The 21,423-nt window shown below is 40.4% G+C and overlaps 1 protein-coding gene across 5 annotated transcripts in view; it reads left to right on the top strand.

Moving 5' to 3' along the window:
- The window catches only part of Adamtsl1 (ADAMTS-like 1), a 398,736-nt gene that overhangs the window by 104,005 nt on the left and 273,308 nt on the right, over nucleotides 1–21,423 (top strand). For all 5 annotated transcript variants that reach the window (XM_087549776.1, XM_087549775.1, XM_087549777.1 and 2 more), the window contains 1 exon segment: nucleotides 372–608. In XM_087549776.1, the coding sequence (XP_087405902.1) occupies nucleotides 372–608 (237 nt within the window).

Below are 21,423 nucleotides of genomic sequence, written 5' to 3' on the forward strand. Positions count from 1 at the left end.
TATCGGCTATCTAAAATTAGAAGGAATTGAAATGCCACAATGTTGAAGAGTTTGTGGATGAGCAGACATCATTTAGAAAGTATTTCAAGATGTCTATTATGCCCTCATGTCAACCCAAAGATTTATTTCAATCTAGTTACATTTTAATTTGACTTTAATGAGAAAATCTATCAAAGTTATTTCTCAGATCTTTATATTTTAAGGGCCTAAATAATCACGTAACCTTTAAAGAGACACAGTGAAGTCCATCTGTGATGATTAGGATATTCACTTTGTTTTCTACAAGTGTCACAGACCACAGCTCTTCCAACTTTCTAATTGTTTTTTTTTTCTCATAATATCTACTTGTGCCCTTTTCCCCTCTCCTCCAGGACTGCCCACCAGAAGCAGGTGATTTCCGAGCTCAACAGTGTTCTGCTCATAATGATGTCAAGTACCATGGCCAGTTTTATGAATGGCTTCCTGTATCTAATGACCCTGACAATCCATGTTCACTCAAGTGCCAAGCAAAAGGAACCAGCCTGGTTGTTGAACTAGCACCGAAGGTCTTAGATGGTACTCGATGCTATACAGAATCACTGGACATGTGCATCAGCGGCCTATGCCAAGTAAGTGCTGATCTCTTCCCATGTAACGTGTCCAGAGGTGTCATGCCTGCACAGAGATAAGATTCTGAAAGCTGCTCAGTTTGCCTGCAAGGAAATAAGTTTCTGAGAGTTCCTCAGTTACCTTCTGGAGTTTATAAAGAGTAGCAGATTTCAAGTCTGTAATTTCAGAGAATGGTTTGGGTATTGGTGTTACGGAAATGCAGACCACAGGTGGGCTTTGTTTGTTAGTTTGTTTTCTTCCTTCCTTGAATGATACTTGAATGACAGAGGATAAAAATTCTTGACTATTGTACTTTAATGATGAGGTTTGAAATTACCTATAGCTTGAATGTTCCTGATACTTGGAAAGGGGTGGATGGAGGAAGGGCAGAGGGAAGAAGAGATGGGTATGTGTGTGTGTGTGTGTGTGTGTGTGTGTGTGTGTGTGTGTGTGTGTGTGTGTGTTTTCAGACATTTATTTTCCTGCACATAGAATTTCAGACTCAGGGAGGAGAATGCAGCTCCTTGCTGCCTGCAACTATGTTGAAAACTCATACAAGTTGAAGCAAAAGGCCAGGCCTGACATTTAACAACTAGGCTGAGTTTCAGAATAGGTATTGGTTTCTGGTATCAGTTCGTCAGAGCGTCCTTGAAGACTCAGCAAGGCAGCAAAGTGCTATGCTAGCACTCACAATTTAGCATGTGATGAGCAATTTACATTTTAGAGTGATCAGGTTCTCCAAGTGCTATTCTTCACTATATTCTTTTAAGTGTCACAGTACAGACATTTTAAGACTGTTTGCCTTGGGGTTGGGGATTTAGCTCAGTGGTAGAGCGCTTGCCTAGCAAGCGCAAGGCCCTGGGTTCGGTCCTCAGCTCCGGGGAGGGGAGGGGGAAGAGGGCGCTCTGCAGTCACCTTGTCCTTTAAAAAAAAAAAAAGACTGTTTGCCTCAAGTGGGAGGACATTGAATCTGAATCCGTGGCATAGCAACTTCAAATACGATTTAAAAAAAAAATGAAATGTGTGATTTGTTTTAAATTTACATTTACTTAAAACTTAAATCTACATATTGATTTACAACAAAAATCCGTTTAAATTGTTATGAGACATGAGCTGTGAGATAAGGTTTTATGCATGAGGGAGGAAAGCAGATGCAGTCAGTCTTGTGTGGGTTAGGACAGTGGTGGAGGAGGGAGCATGCAGGGTTTTTCCCAGAGGAAAAGGGAGAGATTCATATAGCAGACATTTCTTTGTATATGAGATAAAGTCCAAGTGTAAATGTGAATGTGGGGTTTTATTCTTCTCAAGATTGCAAGGGTCTTAGAGAATAGCCACATACCTTTAAAAGCTATGTGGGTAGAACATTATTTGTGTTATTTTACAGCTGTTTGCAAAATTATTTGTGATTATTTATAAATAGCCCTACCCAGACTGGAAAGATGGCTGACTCGGTGGTTAAAAGTATGTCCTTCTTTGCAGAGGACCCGACTTCCTTTCTGAGCACCATGTTAGGAGATTTACAACCACTTGAACTTACTTCCAGTGGTTCCAACACCCTCTTCTGGCCTCCACAGATACTAGCATATGCACATGGCGTAACTCATACAGATACACACAAAAATAAAACAAAAATGAAGAATACCACCATTAAGGGCTCTTGATTTTTTGGAGTGGAATTAGGAAATATGTATAAATGCCAGCAATAGTAAAGAATCATAAAGCTATAGGCATGGAAAAGACTGCACTGCAAGGGATGGAAGTTAAGGTCCCTTCTCCGTGTCCTCTGCTTGACTGTCTTGTAAATAAAAATCCAAGGGCTAGCAAATGTGCACAATCTTGTGACAATTACATCATGTCAGAAATGGGACTACGTTCCAGATCTTCTAATATCCATGTCAGTGTTGTTTCTACAATCCTGCATTTGCAAATGAACCAAAGTCAACAAGACAGGTCAGCAAATTAGGTTTCGATTGTTTCTGCTGCATGACAGCTCAGTCTGGCAAGTTTTCCCACTGGGTTCTTCCTGCCAGCTGGCCTCATGTACCTTGGTCACTAAAAGAAAATTCTATCTCAGCAGCTGAAAAAAAAGACGGATAAATATGGAGAGATAGTGCTCTGCTGTGAATTATAAGGGCATCTCTTTAACTTAGATTCACACAATTCACAATTCTGGTTTGCTTGATTTGGAAGGAAATGTAAATTGTTTAAAGCAGTGACTCTCAACCTTTCTGACACTGCAGCCCTTTAACACCATTCCTCATGATATGGTGACCCCACCCCCCAGCCATAAAATTACTTTTGTTGCTACTCCAAAACTATAATTTTGCTACTGTTATGAATCATAATGTAAACATTTGTGTTTTCCAAAGTCCTTAGGCAACCCTTATGAAAGGATTGCTCAATGCCTCCTGAAAAGATTCACAACCCACAGGTTGAGAAACACAGATTTAAGATAAATGTGATCAGTACATAATGATTACTGCTGAATATTACTGATTTATTTCTCAGGTAAGGGGCAATGCCATGGTGAGGTAGGAAATCTCAGATTTCCTTGGAACACTAAAAAGTAGCATGATTTGACCAGAGAGAGATTGGATCACAGGCTGAAAGTGAGCCCAAAGTGGTAGTTTTATAAATAATCATGGAAACATGCATAGCAGATAGGACTACAATAAACAGTAAATGCCAAGAGAGACTTTTAGTCATGGAAACACAGACTCCAAATTCTTCTTTAGAAAGATCATTACAGCCTCAGTTATAAGAAGCCTGAAGTAGACAGCCCTGGAGCCATGGAGACCAGCTCTACTGGAGGGTCCTGTACCACCCAAGGCACTGCACCAGCCCTTTCCTGGGTAAAAACAGCAGGAACAGAAAGGAAATGAAACCTGAAATGAAGGAGGGGGAAGCTTTAAATCAAATTAGTCCCACGTCAAAAACTGAAACCTAATGTGGATTCATAAAGGGTGTAAGCTGCTGTGTGCTTCAGTCAAGCCAACCTGAGGACGGGGGAGGCAGAGGTGATTGGTGGATGAACAGAGATGAGCTGAGGCCACTGAGGTAATGGAGAAATAGAGATTACATTGTGTACACTCTTGGGAGGACAAGCGAAAGTAATCAACAAAAGAAAAGCGGAAAATTTCCTCTCTGCCGAGCTAAAATACACAAATTCCATCCTACTCACAAAGCAATCATTTAGCTGGGTTTGCTTCAGTGGTTTGTATTTTCATCTTAGTAGAAAATGTCTTACCTTAAAACACACTTGGGAATCAGTAGCTTAAATGTGAAATTATACAAACCCGTTCTCCTAGTCCCCTGAAAAACACACTTTTAGCCTCATTTCCCCTTTCTCTTTCCTGCCCCATGTGTCGAAGATATTTGGCCTTTTGTCCAACTTTTTGGTTTCAAAGTTTTCAAAATCAGCTTTAGTATATACAAGACCAGCAATACGAGTCACGAACTATGAAGAATAACTTTGCGAATTAAGAATGGCCTTGATAGAAAATGATACATGCTACAGTGGCTTCTCATTTGCAAGCACCCGTTTATTTCCAGTCTGTATGTCTAATCCCTCTCCATGAGCCATTTCCTCAAAACTATTTGTTTCTTCATCTCTATAACGAAAGCATGGAAGCCCAGGGTAGTACTAATAAGAAAAGAACTCCAGCAAAGGAGGGCACTGTCCTCTTCTGGAAACTGGGAGTCTGGGCTAATAAGTGGATCAGCTCTATATGCTGTAAATTTGCATCAGGAAAATCTTAGAAATGTTACTATTTATGCCACACACCTCCTCCTACTCCTCTTCCTCTTGATCCTCTTCCCCCTCCTTCATAATAGCCGAGCAGCACACAGGGAGGCAATATGTTCATTCATCTGACTGTAGTAGCAGTGATCAGTGTGTGTGTGTGTGTGTGTGTGTGTGTGTGTGTGTGTGTGTGTGTAGACAGACATCGAGTGTTTATGACTGCTGTGGGTGTAAGCTTGTTTGTATGATAATACACATATTTTACATTCTTCCTTCAAGGAATGCCCTTCTTGTTAATGTTAATGACTCTGTGATAATCAGAGACAGCACAAGTCCAGGAGGTGAAGGTGTAGCTAATGTCTCAGCAAAATGGTAAAGGCTGGAACCTTTAGGACAGCCCTTAAGGCTGTGGGAAAGAACTCTAAAAACATGAGTTCAAAAATATATAATTTCTCAAAAATAAGGATGCACTATGAATTATATGAGGGGCTTCACCAATCTAAAGGAACAACACCAGCTAGGCAGTGAGACAACTTGTCAGAAAGATACTAAGGAAGTGGATGAAGTGATTTAGGGATCAAATGAGATCCCACCAAGCTAAGTTTTTTTGTTTATGCTTACAAAGAAAGATTTGTGAATTCAGGGTCAACCTACGACAGAACAAGTTAAGCCCAGGTGTGGTAGAAATAGTAATTTCCAGACAGGTTCCCACCCAGCTAGTTTATACTCTGAACTTAACAGAAACAGAGACATCTCTGAATTCTCCTGCAATATTAAAATAAAATGTGTGCTTGCTGTCTCCTAAGAATTAACGGGCTGGGTCACAGGATATGTATTCATAGGATAACCAAAAGGAAACCTGGAGTAAATGACTGGATTGATAAGTAAAATAAAAGAATTGACTTATGATCTGCAAGAGATAAGCTATCCAGAGAATTTTTTAGAATAAGAACTGCTTAGATTGATGTCTTGAGCAGAAGAGAGAGAGAGAGAGCGAGAGAGAGCGTGCTATCTGGTGTTCTCCAGAAGAGCAGAACAGGGAAAAGGCAATCTGGAAAACTGTCTCAAGCAGAACATAGGTCATCAGCTTGGACCCACAATTTGACTTTGAGTCATTTGTTTCACTCCTACCAGACATCCCTTTCTCAGATCCCTTCTCTAAGCCAACAGTTGTTCTTGGCAGGATTATATGACTTACTCGGGGTTACCTGACTCTACCTGGCTCCCAGGAGCCAATCCCTTCTGCCACAACCAGGTGCACCAAGACAAGGGTCACTTGGTAATAGTCCCCCAATTTGACTGCATACAAGAATCACCTGGACACAGCCCTTAAGACATCCAGACATCCAAATTTTTGAGTTCTATGTCTTTAAAACTATGATTCTGTGGCAAAGTCAAATTCATGAACTACTTATAGATAGGACAGCAGGTAAGATTTAAAGATAAAGGACAGGAGGTAGAATCTGGCCCTTCTTTAACCAACTCTATGGTTTTGGTCAAGGTATGCAGTCTCCTGAAACTGTTTTAATCTAAATGAGAATGTGTTACCAACCAGAAAGTGCGGAGTAAGTGAAGTCCTTGCTGTGCAGCTGTAGACAGCTGTGGAAATGTGAAAGACACTGAAGATATCTAGTTAGATGGCACTTGAGTACTCATTTCCAGGAAGATGAGGAAAGGAGGAGGGAAGGAGGAAGGAAAAAAGAGCAAGATGAAGGGAGGATAGCATAGTGGTAGGATGCTTACCTAGCATTCCCTAGGTACAAGCTTCCATCCCCAGAACTGTACACCAGAACCGAAACAAGAATGTCTACTACTCTCAGTACCATCGCTTCTCAACTGAAATGTTCGTAACTAGATGGGGATTAGGACCCAGCTCTACATCGAAGACAGCTCTTTGCATGGAATCTAGAATCCCTTGTGAGAAAATCACCTCCCTGTACTTTCCCCTTTCTTACAAACATGGCAACTGTCTCCAGCAGGACTTTCCAAAAGTGTTTTTTGGAGAACACTCCCTTGAAAATGATCTAGTCCACCCTCAAGACAGGGCTGAACTGAGCTGCGAGCTTCTCCCAGGGCTTCACAGTTAGTTAACAGCCCACGAAGGTCAGGGAGTGGCTGTGTTTATCAACATTCTGAAAATATGTTCTCAGTGTTACTGCTTCAGCACATCCCACGGGCTAAGATTTTTGTCCAGCTTCATTCTGTCATCAATATTATGAAAGCAATATAGTTAGTGACTATACCTTTCAAACTACCCTCCCATTCCCTCCCGCCCTCCCCATAATCCTCCCTGGGGCTCACTATGGGCGTGTATTCTCACCTTAGGTTGAAAAACATTGACATGTTTAGTTGCTTATTTTTGTATTAGATGTAGATAGGAGGCAAGGCAAGAACAGGAAAGCAAGTTTGAATACTTAAGGCCAGGGGCTCTGAGTCAGCACTGCATGAGCAGCAACCTAAGTGTCATCATTTGTTGGTCTATCACTTGGAGCAAAATTATAGGCCCCAGCGGAAAGCAAGGCACCATTGTTAAAAATAACACATACACAACTCACTGAACGCAGAGAAGTAGAGCCTATCTAGACCCTTCATTTCTACTGGCTAAGAAGACTTCCTTGTTGAAAACTAATTTTTCATTCATACGTGCTTATCAACAGGAGATAGTTTCTGGACTATGAATGGTAGCATGTGCCTGCTTCTTTCAGTTGTAGGACCCTATCTGGTGCAGACCCTTGAAGGCCCTGAATATGTTGCCCCAGTCTCTGTGTGTTTCACTGGTGGTATTGTGCCTAGAAGGCCTGTTTTCCTTGATGTCCTTGATCTCTGGTTCTTTCTACTTCCTCTCCCATGGGTTTTCTGAGTCTTGAAGAGAGGGATTTAGTGGGAACATTCTGTTTAGGGCTGAGCACTCCAAGGTCTCTCATCCTCTGCATGTGTCTAGCTATACATCTCTGTATTTGTTTCCACCTGCTTCAGGAGAAAGCTGCTTTGATGATGGACGAAGATGACACTAACCTATAAATATAGGAGAATGTCATTAAGAGTTCCTTTTGTAGAACAGTAGTATTTGATTTTCCCCTAAGTCCCTGGGCTATCTAGCCTCAAGTTCTTGGTCACCCAAGCAGAGCTGAAAATGGGTTCCATCTCATGAGGTAGTCCTTAAATTAAATCAGATAATGATTGGTTACTCCCATAAGCTTTGTGTGAGCATTACACTAGTATATCTCACAGGTATGACACCACTGTAGGTCAAGGATTTGTAGCTGGATTAGTGTTTATGTTTCTTTGGTATCTTGCAGAGTACTTTCTAGCACTAAGCACTAGCAGCGGGGTGAAGGCTCTATGTGGCCACCAGCCTGACTTCCCCATGTTCAAGTAGTTGTGTGGATGTTTTCTTCAACAATGGGGTCTCACTGTCAGTTTACAGAGAGCAACTTATAGTCTCAACAACAGACTGGGCCCTTTGGGATTTTCATGGGACCTCTTTGGCCAACAACTCAATTATATGTAACCCAATCCCAATACTGAAAGCTTCATTTGGAGACAAGAGATGGCCATTTGTCCCATTATTTGGCAATTCCATTTAGAACTCCTTCATATATGAATATATTTTAGAAAGTTTCTACTATATTAGATTTCCATACTGCCCTTCAAGTGCTCCCTAATTTTCTATCCCTCTCCATATTCCTTCCCTCATCCCCTTCCTGCCCCCCCTCCACTTGGTCCTCCTATTCCAATCTCCAATATCCCTCATCCATCCATAACTATCTATTCTATTTCTCTTTCTTACAGAGAGAGCAATCTGTCTCCCCAAGTCCTTTATTCTATACCTAACCACAGTGGTTCTAGGGATTATAGGTAAGTTATCATTGATTTAAAAGCTAATATCCACATACAAGTGAATATACACTATTTTGTCTCTCTTAGTCTGGGTTATCTCATTCAGTATGATTATTTCTAGTTTCATCCACTTAATTGCAAAATTCGTGCTTTTATTTTTTAATGCTTGAGTAATACTCCATTATGTAAATGCACCACACTTTTTTATCCATTCTTCTGTTGAAGTTGTTTCCAATTTCTAATTCTTCTAAATAAAGCAGCAATGAACATTGTTAAGCAAGTGTCTATGGTAGAATGAAGATCTTTTGGGTGTATGCCCAAGAGTGGTATAGCTGTTCCATACTTTGCATACACATACAATAACGGATGAGTGTTCTTATTCCACATCCTCATCAGCATGAGCTGCCACTTGATTTATTGATCTGAGCCATTCTGACAGATGAATCTCCAAGTAGTTTTGATTTGCATTTCCCTGATGACTAACAACGTTGAACATTTCTTAAGTGATTTTCAGCCCTTTGAGTTTCCTCTTCACTTGATCTTAGCCAAAAGGCAGAGAAGCAATCGAGTTTCCTCTTGAGACTTCTCTGTTTACATTTGTATCCCATTTCTTAATTACCTTATTTGTTTAATTTATACCCACTTTTTGGGTTCTTTATATATGTGGGATATTAGTCCTCTATTGGATATGTAGTTGTGAAAATCTTTTCCAATTTGGTTGGCTGCCTCTTTGTCTGAGGTGTTCCTTGCCATACAGAAGCTTTTCAGCTTCATGAGGTCCCATTTATTGTTGATATTTGTGCTTGTGCTAATGGTGTTTGGTTCAGCTAGTCTTTTCCTGTACAAATAAGTTCAAGGCTATCCCACACTTTCTCAACTATCGGATTTTGGGTTGAGTTATTTGATCAGCTTGTAGTTCAGTTTTGAAAATCATGATCAGTATTAATCTATTTGCATTCTTCTACATGCAGCTGTCCAGTTTGACATACGCCATTTGTTGAAAATGACTCTCTTTTTCTTTAAAGTGTATTTCTAGCTTCTTTATTTATTTTATTAGTTGTTCATAAGTGTGTGGATTTATGTCTGAGTTTTCAATTTGATTTCATTGATCAACATGTCTGTTTCCTCCCAATACCATGATGTTTTTATTGCTATAGTTCTGCAATACAACTTTATAGCAGAACTTCACAGACCCATCAGCATAATGACACAGAGGCTTACTAATGTCTTAAAGCTTAGGCCATAGCTTGGCAATCTCCTGACTACTCTATTCTGACTAATTCTGGCCTATGTCCCACTACATGGCCAAGTCTCCCTTTCTGTTCTGCTTTGGTCCATCCATCCACCTCTTGTGTCCACTAACAAATCTCCTGCCTCTCAATTCTTCTCCCAGAGTCCCTCGCTCTGCTCAGAAGTTCCACCTTCCACTTCTTGCCCAGCTATTGGCCATTATATCTTTATTAAAGCCAATCAGATAAAAGTCTAGATGGCCTTAATCAGGTGAGGAAGGAACAACTATTTGCAATATATGAGAGTGATGATGAGCCATTAGTCTCATAAAACACATTGGGCAATGCTCCTTCTGTTTCAATTTTATGGAATAGTTTGAAAAGCATTGGCATTACGTCTTCTTTGAAAGTCTGATAGAGTTCTGTGCTGAAATTTTCTGATTTTAATTATTGCTTCTGCTTCACTGTTTATCTGATCTTGATTTAACTTTAACAAGTGGTATGTGCTCAGAAAATTATCTATTCCTTTTAGTTTCCAATTTGAAAAAGAATAGGTAAAGTTAACAGTCTTTGGATAAGGGTTTGTCAATTTTATTGAAAGTCTCAAAGAACCAACTTTATTTCACTGGTCCTTTGTATTTCTATTTTTATTGATTTCAACCCTGAATTTGATTATTTCTTGCTGTCTATTCCTTTGGTTGTGATAGCTTCTTTTTGTTCAAGAGCTTTCAGTTGTGCTGACAAGGTATTAATATGAAATCTCTCCACTTTTTTAATATAGGCACTAGTATTATGTACTTGCCTCTTAGAACATCCCCCATTGCGGTCCATAAGTTTGGGTATGCTGTGTATTCATTTCATTGAATTCAAGAAAACCTTTAATTTATTTCTGTCTTGCCTCATTTTTTTTTATTAAGTGGTGAGTTGTACAGTCTTCATGAGATCTTTATGCTGTTTCTTTTGTCTTGATATCCAGCTTTAATCTATAGTAATCAGATAAGACTCATTTTGTGTCTGAATATGTGGTAAATTTGGAGAAAGTTTCATGAGATGCTAAGAAAAAAGTGTGTGTGTGTGTGTGTGTGTGTGTGTGTGTGTGTGTGTTATTCTGTAAATATCTGCTATGTCTATTTGGTTTATAATATCAGTTATCTCCAGCATGTCTGTTTAGTTTTGGCCTGGATGACCTGTCTATTGATGAGAGTAGAGTACTGAAGTCTTCCACTATCTGTATGCGAGGGTCAGTATGTGATCTAAACTGTAGTAATGTTTCTTTTATGAACTTTTGTGCCCTTGTGATTGGTGCATAAATGTTAAGAACTGCATTGTCCTCTTGTTGAATATTTCTTTGATAAGTATGTAGTATCCCTACCTATCTCTTGTGATTGTGATCTTGGTTTGATGTCTATTTCACTAGACATTTAAATGGCTATACCAGCTTACCTTTTAGTTCCATTTTCTTGGAATATATCTTTCCATCCTTTTACCCTGAAGTGATGTCTTGATGTTAAGGTGAGTTTCTTGGAGTCTGCAGAAGCATGGATCCTATTTTTCCCATCCGTTCTGTTAGTCTGTGCCATTTTATTGGGGAATAGAGATCATTGACTTTGAGCTTTATCAATAAGCAGTGTTTGTTGATTCCTGCTACTTAAGATGGTGACTATGGTGTGTGTGTGTGTGTGTGTGTGTGTGTGTGTGTGTGTGTGTGTATTTCCTTTCTCTTGATCTCTTGATTTGCTGCACTGCTATTATTTATTTCCTGTTTTCTTAGGTATGGTGAATCTCTTTAGGTTTGTGTTTTCCTTCTAGTAAATTCTATATGTATGGGTTTATTGTTAGATGATGTTTAAGTTTGTTTTTTTGATCAGATTTTCCCCCATTTATGGTGATTGAAAGCTGTGCTGAGTAAAGTAGTGTGAGCTGGTCTCTGTGGAGTCTTAGAGTCTGCAGCACATCTATCCAAGTTCATCTGGCTGTTAGAGCCTCCAGTGAGAAGTCAGGTATAAGTAATGGTTACACCTTTAAATGTAACTTGGTCTTTTTCTCTTGCAGCTCTTAATATTCTTTCTTTGTTGTATATAGTGAATGTTTTAATTATTTGCTGAAGGAAATTTCTTTTCTGCCCTAGTCTGTTTGATGTTCTGTATGATTCTTTTACCTTGATAGCCATCTCCTTAAAAATTAAGGAAAATTTCTTTTATAGTTTTGTTGAAAATATTTTCTGTGTCTTTGACCTGGATTTTTTTTTTTGGCCTAGATGACCTGTCTATTGATGAGAGTAGAGTACTGAAGGGCTCTACTTCATTTATTCCAATTATTCTTAGATCTAGGTATTCCAGATTTCCTAGATATTTTATGCCAAGAGGTTTTCTTTTAAGATTTAACACTTTCTTTGACCAAGGTATTAATTTCTGCCGTCATGTCTTCAATGCCCGAGGTTCTTCTTCCATCATTTGTATTCTGTTGGTGAGGCTTGCCCCCGGGATTTCTATTCAAGTTCCTAGATTTTTCCTTTCCAGATATTCCTTAATGTAGGTTTTCTTTATTGATTCTACTTCCACTTGCAGGTCTTAAGCTGTTTTATTCATTTCCTTCCACTGTTCGTGTTCTCGCAGATTTCCTTAAAGGATTTGATTCATTTCCTTTTTAAGGACCTCTATCATTCATAAAGGCTGTTGTATGCTCTTAATCTGGTGCTTTAGCTATGTTTCAATACTCAGGGCCTATTGTAGCTGGGTTGCTGGGCTCTAGTAGGGAAATATCACCCTGGCTAGTGTTGATTGTGTTTTTACACTGGTATGTAGGCATCTGGGTTTAGGAAGATTGTAATTCTAAGTGTTGGTAACCAGTCTTGTCTTTGTTGAGTGGGTGTTTTCTTCCTCAGTTTCTTTTGCCCTCTAGGGTTCTTAGGAGGGTATGGTGTCTGTGTATTTCCTGGTAGGAGATTCTTCTGAGTTCCTAATAGGTGGGGTACAGGAGTTTCATGTAAAATGTGTTTCTAGGTATTGTGAGCTGGCACTTGGGGATGGGAGCTGAGAGGAGGGAGAAGGCAGGGTATACTAAGTCCTCTAGGGATGGGGACAGAGAATGAGGAGAGAATAGAAAGGAGAGGAGAGGAGAAGAGAGGAGAGGAGAAGAGAGGAGAGGAGAGGAGAGGAGAGGAGAGGAGAGGAGAGGAGAGGAGAGGAGAGGAGAGGAGAGGAGAGGAGAGTGGATATCTGAAGCTCACTCACTTGCTTTCCTGGCCTACATGCTTCCCAGAAAAAAGCTGCTGGAGTTGGGGGCTGGGATAACCACATGAGTAGGGAAGAAGGTTGGAGTTGAAGATCTACATGATCCACTGTAGATGGGGGAAAGGGGAGAAGGAGGCCACAACAGGAGCTCTGGTACAGAGATGAGGGTGATACTGGGAAATGGGATTGGAGGAGAGGAGTAAGAGGTGAAGACCTGTGGTTAAGCAACTTTCCTCCCTGGCCAGAATATGCTATACATTCCCAATGAGTATCTGCTGGTATTGGGGCTGACATTGAACAATCAGTAGAGGGAAGAGAGTTTGCAGGGGAACATCTATGTGATCCTCTGGAGACAGAAGCAGGGAGACCGCAGAGCTGGAGATGGGACTGGGGAGTTTGATTTGGAGGAGAGAGGGGAGAGGCGAAGATCTGCAGTTAGCCATCCTGCTTCCCTATCCTAAAGTGGGCTGTGGGTTTCCAGGGAGTGCCTAGTAGAGTTTATTTTCAATAGAAGAAAAAATATTAGCCTCAGTTTCCTCTCTGCAGTATGAGAATAATTGTCACAGATAAGATGGCTGTGGAGATTAACTGACCAACTATGTGTATAGTGCTTATACTGGGCTTAGTAAATACCAACTGTTAATACTACCAGTCCCCAAGCTCCTTCTTGTCTTTGTCTTTTCCTTCTGTGTGGCTGTGTGGAATGCACAGTTCCATATGTGTATGCATATCTCAGGGGACACTGGCTCCCTGAGAGGACAAACCTGCCCTATTTGCTTTCCTGGGCATCTTTAACTAACAGTTCCGTGTTATCCCATTATCCGCTCCAGCTCCAGGGCAGCGAATTGTGTCCTGTGTAAAGCTAATGAACCATCACAAACAGGACCAGCTCTATGAGTACTGTGGCAAGTCACTGATTTTCATTATCCAAATGCCCACCTTTATATATGTTACAAAGCACAAAGCCAGGTTGTGTTTTAAGGAACAGCATAGATCTGCAGATAGAACGTGTGCTGCCATTTAAAATAATTTTGAGGTTATTTTCAAAGAAAATAGAGAAAAATCAGTTTTAGTTTTATAGTTAAAACTAAAATTAGGATTCACCAGCTGATACGTACTATAGATATATAGGAAGTAAAGTAGGACTGCATATAACTGCAGACAAATTTTTCTATCAAATCCACATATTTATAGCATTTCCTGATGCTGTTTTAGAAAACAAAGCATTCCAAAAATGAAAAGGAGAATTCCTTTCAAGTCATGCCTTTGATAATGTTTTTAAATGAGTGGTACAGTAGAGAAGCAAACGATACATGAAATCAGGGAGTCTTTATGTCTACTGCTCTTTGGCTGCATTAAAATGAACCATAGTTATACCAAAGGAGTTCTTTTCATATTTAATAATTCCTGGGGCAAGCGGTTTAAAATGAATTAAATGGAATGATTATTTCTCCATCTCTGTCTGTGACCTGAGTCACTAGTATCAAATGTCTTCCAGTTAGTCCAAAGGCAGTGATGTCAGAAGTGATGAGCTGGCCATTTCTCCCCATGTTTTATAACCGAATTCCGAGTGGAAGCATCATGTTGCATAGTCTGTTTTTCTCCCCTTTGCCTGAGACATTAAAGATAAAGAAAACTGCTACTAGCTGGTTAAACGCAGCTGCTGTGAGCCTGGACTTCCTGTTTCCTGCAAGGCTCTGCTATATGTTGGCTAATGAGAAGGCAAAGCTGAACTGCATCTTCTCTCAGGGATGATGCATTTGTAGACTCAATGATTTGACTTTTATTTATTCACTTGTCAAATTTTTACTTGGTTTTTAATGATGTGATGGGTACTGGAAGTATTTAAATGGACAGGAAGTAAAGGGAAGTTCGGCTGTCCCAGAATTTGTACTCTGCAGGGGAAGGGGGCTTAACTGTCCCTGTTTACCCTGTAAATCAGGTCCTCTTTCTAAGAATGGGTTTGACTTTATTTCTCATCTCCTTCAACCATTTGACTGTCCCCTAACTTACTCTTCAGTCAGAGCCTATCCCAATTTCTTTTCTGCTCATGAGCATTATGTTTGGTTATTAACTTAGTCCTAGTCTGTAAGAATTTGGGGTATCTTAGGTTGTTTTTTTCACACATGCTGCCACTGCTGTGTGAGTCACATGACCTGATCTTACAGACAGACCAAATTTCTTTGCATTGTGTCCTTCTTGACTATGTGGCTTAAAACAAGAGAAATTAATCTCTCGTATTTCTGGAAACTAGAAATATGAAATCAAAGTGCTATGGGGCCATATTTTCCCAAGGCTCTGGGTAGAACATAGTACATAGAGAGGAATCTTCACATGTTACCCGAGGTCACTCACACTTAAAGAAAGAGATGATTGAAAAGTCAAAATAGTGTCTAGAATTGTAAGAATTGAGAAGGCAGAAGACAAAATAGATTGTTAGGACTTTACATATATACATGAAATGTGGGGGGTTGTTGTATTGAAGGTGACACAGTGGTATTAAATAATTTGAGGGGAAAAAGGACAGAATAATGTAAGCCCCTTAGCAAGAGTCTTCCGAGTGAGTCAGTGGGTGGGAATAAGACAAAGATAGAGAAAAGAAAAGGAAAGGAAAGGAAAGGAAAGGAAAGGAAAGGAAAAAAGAAAAGAAGAGGTTTCTGAGAACAAGTCAGGAGGCTTGGTGAATAGTTAAAGGTAATACAAGAGAGAAAAAGAGAGATTTGAAGATGAAGCCAAGTATGCTACCATTCTGTTGAGATAGAAGAGAGGACTAACATTCAAATGTGACCATGAGAGAGGATGATGAAGTAATGATGTTTGGTGACAGTCTGCTACTTTATACTCAGTGAATTCACATCGTGTCTTTTATCTTAACTCTTGTTTTTTTCCAATGAAAGTTTATCTTCCTCAAGCTAACACAATCATCAGTCTATTTATATATGGCAAAAAGGGTTAGATTAGACAGTTCTGTGTCTGTGTTAAGTAACAAATCAGTCTCTATTGATTCCTATGGGAAACAATAGAGTCAGAATGGTATAGAGTGTTTTGAAGTGCACTGAGGTATCTTCAGTTTTTGCAAGTTAAAGCATAGAGAGAGCATTCCAGAGACTCGGCCATCTCTTAGTATTCCTTGATTATACAAATGTCATTACTATTTCTGGAAAAGATTTCTTCGTTTCCTCAGAAATATTTTTTTACACCTTATTACTCAGTTTGTGGTGTGGAGAGTACCTAAAGCTTTGTGGAAAAAGTTTTTTGTTGTTCATTACTAGGGATCTAGTGTGTCTCATATGCTGAACAAGTGTGCTGCCACTGGGCCGTATGCCCAGCCTCTTTGTCCAGGTTGGCCTTAAACTTGCTCTGTAACACAGACAAGCCCTGAACTTGCTTCTAACACCCAAGTAACCAGAGATACACACTTACACTGTCGAGCTCAGCTTTTTAAAAATAGAGTCTTACTACATATGTTGGCTGTCCTGGAACTATGTAGTACAGGCTGGCCTTGAACTTGGGTCCTCTTGCCTTAGGCACGTAGGTGGTGGGATTATGGGCATGTACCATCCCCAACATAAAAATGTGAAAAACATATCTATTTAGTTTATTTTTTCAATTTGAACATAGCTAAGAAAATCTTGATTTTTCTATTGATTTTGTTTGACCAAAAACAGTGAAACACTTATGAAAGATTAAATCTAACTTACAGAATCCACAATTCAATTGTATCATTTTAATGCTAACCACATCTTAGAGTTTGGTCATGCTTATCGCCTTGTGCTCTGGTTCCTATACTGTGGCAGAATTTTATTTCCAGTTTACAAATGATGGGATTTATTTCACAGGGTATACAACTAGAACAGGGCTATGCTAAAATCAGACTCTGTTATTTCTGTTGCAAGGCCTCCTCTCCTTGAGGGGACAGGAATTAATAATGAAACAGCTGATAGGGGTAGGGATATATTCTCTCAAGTGGGGGGCGTTAGGACCTAAGAATTCTGTGTTCTGTTAATAAATTTTTCCTTGATCAGGCAGTTTTCTTAGTTCATTTTTTGATGCTTTGTTTGATTGATGACTCTTTGGATTATTTGAAACACTAAATATATCAAATGCTCCCTGTCACTTTGAAGAGTTTTAGCATTGTTAGTGACAACACCAACTCCAATTTGGCCATCCCTACGATGTTCACTCTGATACCATTGCTGATTAAATAGGTCCCTGGGTCTGTGTTCAGCCTTGATAGACATGCAAACAGATAGACTAGACATGCAAACAGAACACAGAAAGTTGTGACGCTTGTGGTTGTAGTTTGTTACAAGGTCTCTTTCCTGACCAGCCAAGGAAAGGGATGCATAGAACAGTGTCAAGGAGAAACTCAAAGACCACTGTGCCTTTTCACAGTAGGACAGTGCAAGTAACACTTCTCTCAGTAACAGAGCATGACGGTATTCATGGAATATTGACTTTCAGAAAAATGTACCACAGCGCAGCTCTGGGTGTTCATAGCTTTTGCTGAGGCTCCGTGCCAGTGACACAGTGACCACCTGGATAGCAGACCTTGGTTTTCAGCACTTCCAAAGGTCAACTTGATAGCCCAACATTCCCACAAATTATATTGTGAGAATAAACAATGGGCACTTTTCAATCCCCGGACAAAGACATTCTTACTTGCCTGATGTTACAAAAGCTTGAGGATTACCTCCCAACGCCTGAGGGCAAAGAGCAGACCTCTTCTAGGATAAAGTCAATTATTTACTATCTGGCCACGGTTTTTGTAGCTATTCTTCCATTCAAAAAGTTTCCAGAGAATACAAATGATCCCTAGGCTGTGTGCTAAGAATACAGCAGTCAGAAGCACTTAGACCTTTCCCCCCAAGGATCCCATCCCTACAGCTTGCAAAGCTAATGGGAGTTTTCTCCCCTCCCCTGTTTACTATTTACATTGAAATTACTTCATTGGTGAGAGGATTCCAGAAGAAATTCCAGAAGAACGTGCTGCAGAGTAGTGCGACTGCTCTGAAAGCAAGTCTGGCAGGTCCCTAAAAGGTGACACGTATATTACAACACAGCAAATCTACTAGATATAAACCCAAAAGAATTAAAGCATACATTTATACAGGTAGTCTATTCTCAAATGTTTATAACAACAGCATTCAAGAGTAAGTGAGGGGCTGGAGAGATGGCTCATGGGCTGGAGAGATGGCTCAATGGGCTGGAGAGATGGCTCAGCGGTTACGAGCACTGACTGCTCTTCCAGGGGTCCCGAGTTCAAATCCCAGCAACCACATGGTGGCTCACAACCATCTGTAATGAGATCGGATGCCCTCTTCTGGTGTGTCCGAAGACAGTGACTTATATATAATAAATAAATAAATCTTTTTAAAAAAAAAGAGTAAGTGAGGCAATATCCTGAAGGCACATCACCTGCTGAATGGAAAAATAAATCTAATATCTTGTATGCTAATTTTAAAATGAAAAAAATAACATAAATTTCAAAGTATTATATGAGGAGCCAGTAACAAAAGGCCATTTCCTTAGTCTCTCTCTCTCTCTCCTGTGTGTGTGTTGTTGTTGTTGCTATTGTTGCTATTATTACAAAATACTTCACATCTGATCATAGGACTAGAGAAAGCCTAAGAAGTTGGGATAGTGTTGGGATCTCTTCCGTGAACACATGCCAGAGGATAGCCACATAGTGAGACAGAGAAAATACATTAGTTCAGGCTCTTCCTTCCTTTTTGTAAGCTGCTAATGAAGTCATGGGACCCTACCCGTATAAACTCCTTTAATACTAATCATCTCCCAAAAGTTCCACCTCCCAATATCACCAATATCTTGAATTTGGGATTCTTCTCTCAACACATGAATCCACAGAAGTCATGCATTCTGTCATTTCCTCTGTGTGTGAAATGTCTAGCACAGGCAACTCTGGGGAGATGAACGTCAGTTTGAGATGTCTGTGCCAGAAAGCTGGCAGGGAACAGGGAGTGATTAATAGTAAGTATTGAGCTATTTGGGGGTGGGGGTGACAAAAATCTTATAAAGGAATTTTGGTAGTGGCACTGTGCTTTGTGGACATTTTATGTCCTTGCCTTTAACCTAATCCTCAAAGGACCTTAACAGAGGCGACGTTGTTACTGTTTGACAGAAGGGGAAAATGACAGATCAGGTACTGCGGATTTATTCATTCATCATCTATTACGCACCTACTAATACAACATGTTCTCTTAACATCTTAGGAAAGCAACTGTTAGTGCAGAAGCTCATGGAAAGCAACTAGAGAAGCAAGGGTCACTGAAACTCAGTTAGAGGAGGTGGGGAAGGCATCGCCATCCTGTCTAAGATCATACCCTTCCCTCTACCCTCCTTCATTCAGAGTCACCCGGGAATGAGCATTCATGTCTACTCTTGACAACCATTTCCCCCCCCACATGCTTCGTCTTATTATTTTTCATGGCCATCTGCACAGTTAAGCTGAGGTCTTGTGACTTGACAGTGAACATAGCTTACCCACATTGATCTGATTGTGTTGCTCAATTCCTGCATGGACCAGAGAATCAATGAACCTCTCTGTTGGCTAATTTTGTCCGGTGATGACCAAGTCCTTTAGAATTCATATGAATTATTCATCTGAATTTTTTTTAATCTTTTAATATATTTGGGGCTGTTCTCACTTCCTGTAGGCTTCGAAACAGCCTACATTTGGTGAACTCAGAGACGTAGTTGTCATGCACTAAGTTCAAAGTAGTCTTGAAGCTAAGGGCTTCTGCCATCCACGCCATAGCTTGAGAGATCATTAAAGGGATCACACGACTCTCTCTGCCAGGAGAACTGCTTAGTTAATGTGTATGCCATCCGGATCTCTGAATGATCCTCTATTGATGAAGCAATTAGATCTTTCTTAAGATGGACTATGAAAAATGCCCAGGTTCCTAAGGCCATAAAGATCACGCAACACCCCAGGCAGATAGAATTTGTGTGTACCGTGTATTAGAGGACAGATGTAACAAGTGTTGTACCTAGGCAGTGTTCCATGACAAAATTAGGTGATCTTCAGTCTTTCATTTTAATCAGTTCAGCTCTAATTTAACATGGGTATCAAGATTTTATCATCAAATCAGATGCTTGAAGGGCAGTTTACATATGTGAGAAATTGACCCGGTCTGACACTCTGTCCCTGGCTTTGAAGAAAAGAAGTTAAATTAAAACTAGTCAAAATAGACGTGAGGAAAACCTTGCAAGGCTGAGTGTCAGGACACTCCATGTAATTGTTTTCAAATGTTAAAAATCAAATGTGAAAAGCAATTAGTAATGATTCTTGGGTTAATTGGCATGTTTCCAAGGAAACATCACATTAGATAAAGGGATGATTTTTTTTTGAATGTTGTAGCTACTTTAATTGTCAAGATTCTTAATAAGAACAATTTAGAGCATCGAGGACCTTCCAGATTCTGAACCATGAATATAATTTTACCCAAGTTTTAGCACATCCAAGTTGCCAAAAAACGTCCTGGAACAATCCTAGAAGGGCTTTTTGCCAGTCAGGAAAATCCACACAGCACCTAAACTTACTTTAATGAGCCCCACCTGTCCTTCAACTGCCTTTTTGTTTCGACTGCCCTGAGGAGTTCAAATCAAGAGGGAACAAAGTGTCTTAGCTTCGGGCTGACCTACTTATGATCCAAGAGAATACCTCAGAATCAGAAATCAGGAGAGTGCAGCCAGGAATGCTTTGTGTGGTTGGCAGAAGAGAGACGCCAGCACAAATTTCTAGGGCCTTCTGGGATGTTTTGCATCTCGGAAAAGCTAATCATAAACAGAAAGGGACCTTGGGGAGATCACCAGCCGAGTCTCCTCATCTCATGGACCAAGAGCTGAAAGCCTGGAGCTGGAATGTGACTTGTTCAAGGTCTCTCAATTAGCAAATGACAAAACCAAGAAGACTCCAACACGGGTTTTCCTGGCCTGGATTAAGTGAGGATGGCTCCAGGGTATGTGTGTGGAGACCCTTCGGGTGAGTGGTTTCAGGTGTTTGCCTTTAACAGATTCATTGGCCTCTTTCATCGTTGCTAATTTCAGCCCCTGACTTATGGCCAGATTATCACGGGAACATTCCATTCATTTAAAAATGGTTGTATTTTAAAAGAAAACCCAAGCGGCAAACCTTGCCAACAAGGCGAAACTCTGAAAACCATCTACTCGACATTTCCACTCTTGCAGAAAAGCAGGCACGAAGCTGCCACACGTGCGTGAGGTGGCACCTCCCAGCAGCCAGGGCCGTAGGATTGGCTGCCATGTACACCTGGGCGGATGCCTGCACTTTAGTGCACATTTAATTTCCTTGCCAGCAGAATTAATTGAGATTGAAAGGAAGAAACAGATACTTCAGGAAAGGGAGCAGAGGTGGGGAGGGGAGGGAGGTTTGGGAAGAAGTGGCAAGCATCCAGTCCATTTCCTCAAGTCAGCTGGACTTGACTGTTGTCCTTGCTGCTCCCAGAGCTTCAAGAGTGGAGAAAGTTACCTCTTAGCATCTCAGCGTGGCTGTCAAATCCTTAACCAGAAATAATGGCAGTGTTTGTACTTACGTGCTATTATTAATCTGTTCGATCTCTGAGCGGTTTTATTGAACAACACAGATCACAACTGAGCAGCCACTTCTGTTCTCTACTTTGTAGCTGTGTGATCTGAATAAAGGCCGCAGGGCCTTTCTTTGTTGAGGCAGGAGGGCCTGATGAACTCAGGGTAGCCTTGAACTCAGTACTCTAGGCCAGATGGGCTGTTACTCAAAGTCAAGCTC

Source organism: Rattus norvegicus, chromosome 5, assembly GCF_021556685.1.
Source record: "Rattus norvegicus strain SHRSP/BbbUtx chromosome 5, alternate assembly SHRSP_T2T, whole genome shotgun sequence".
Classification (NCBI taxonomy): domain Eukaryota; kingdom Metazoa; phylum Chordata; class Mammalia; order Rodentia; family Muridae; genus Rattus; species Rattus norvegicus.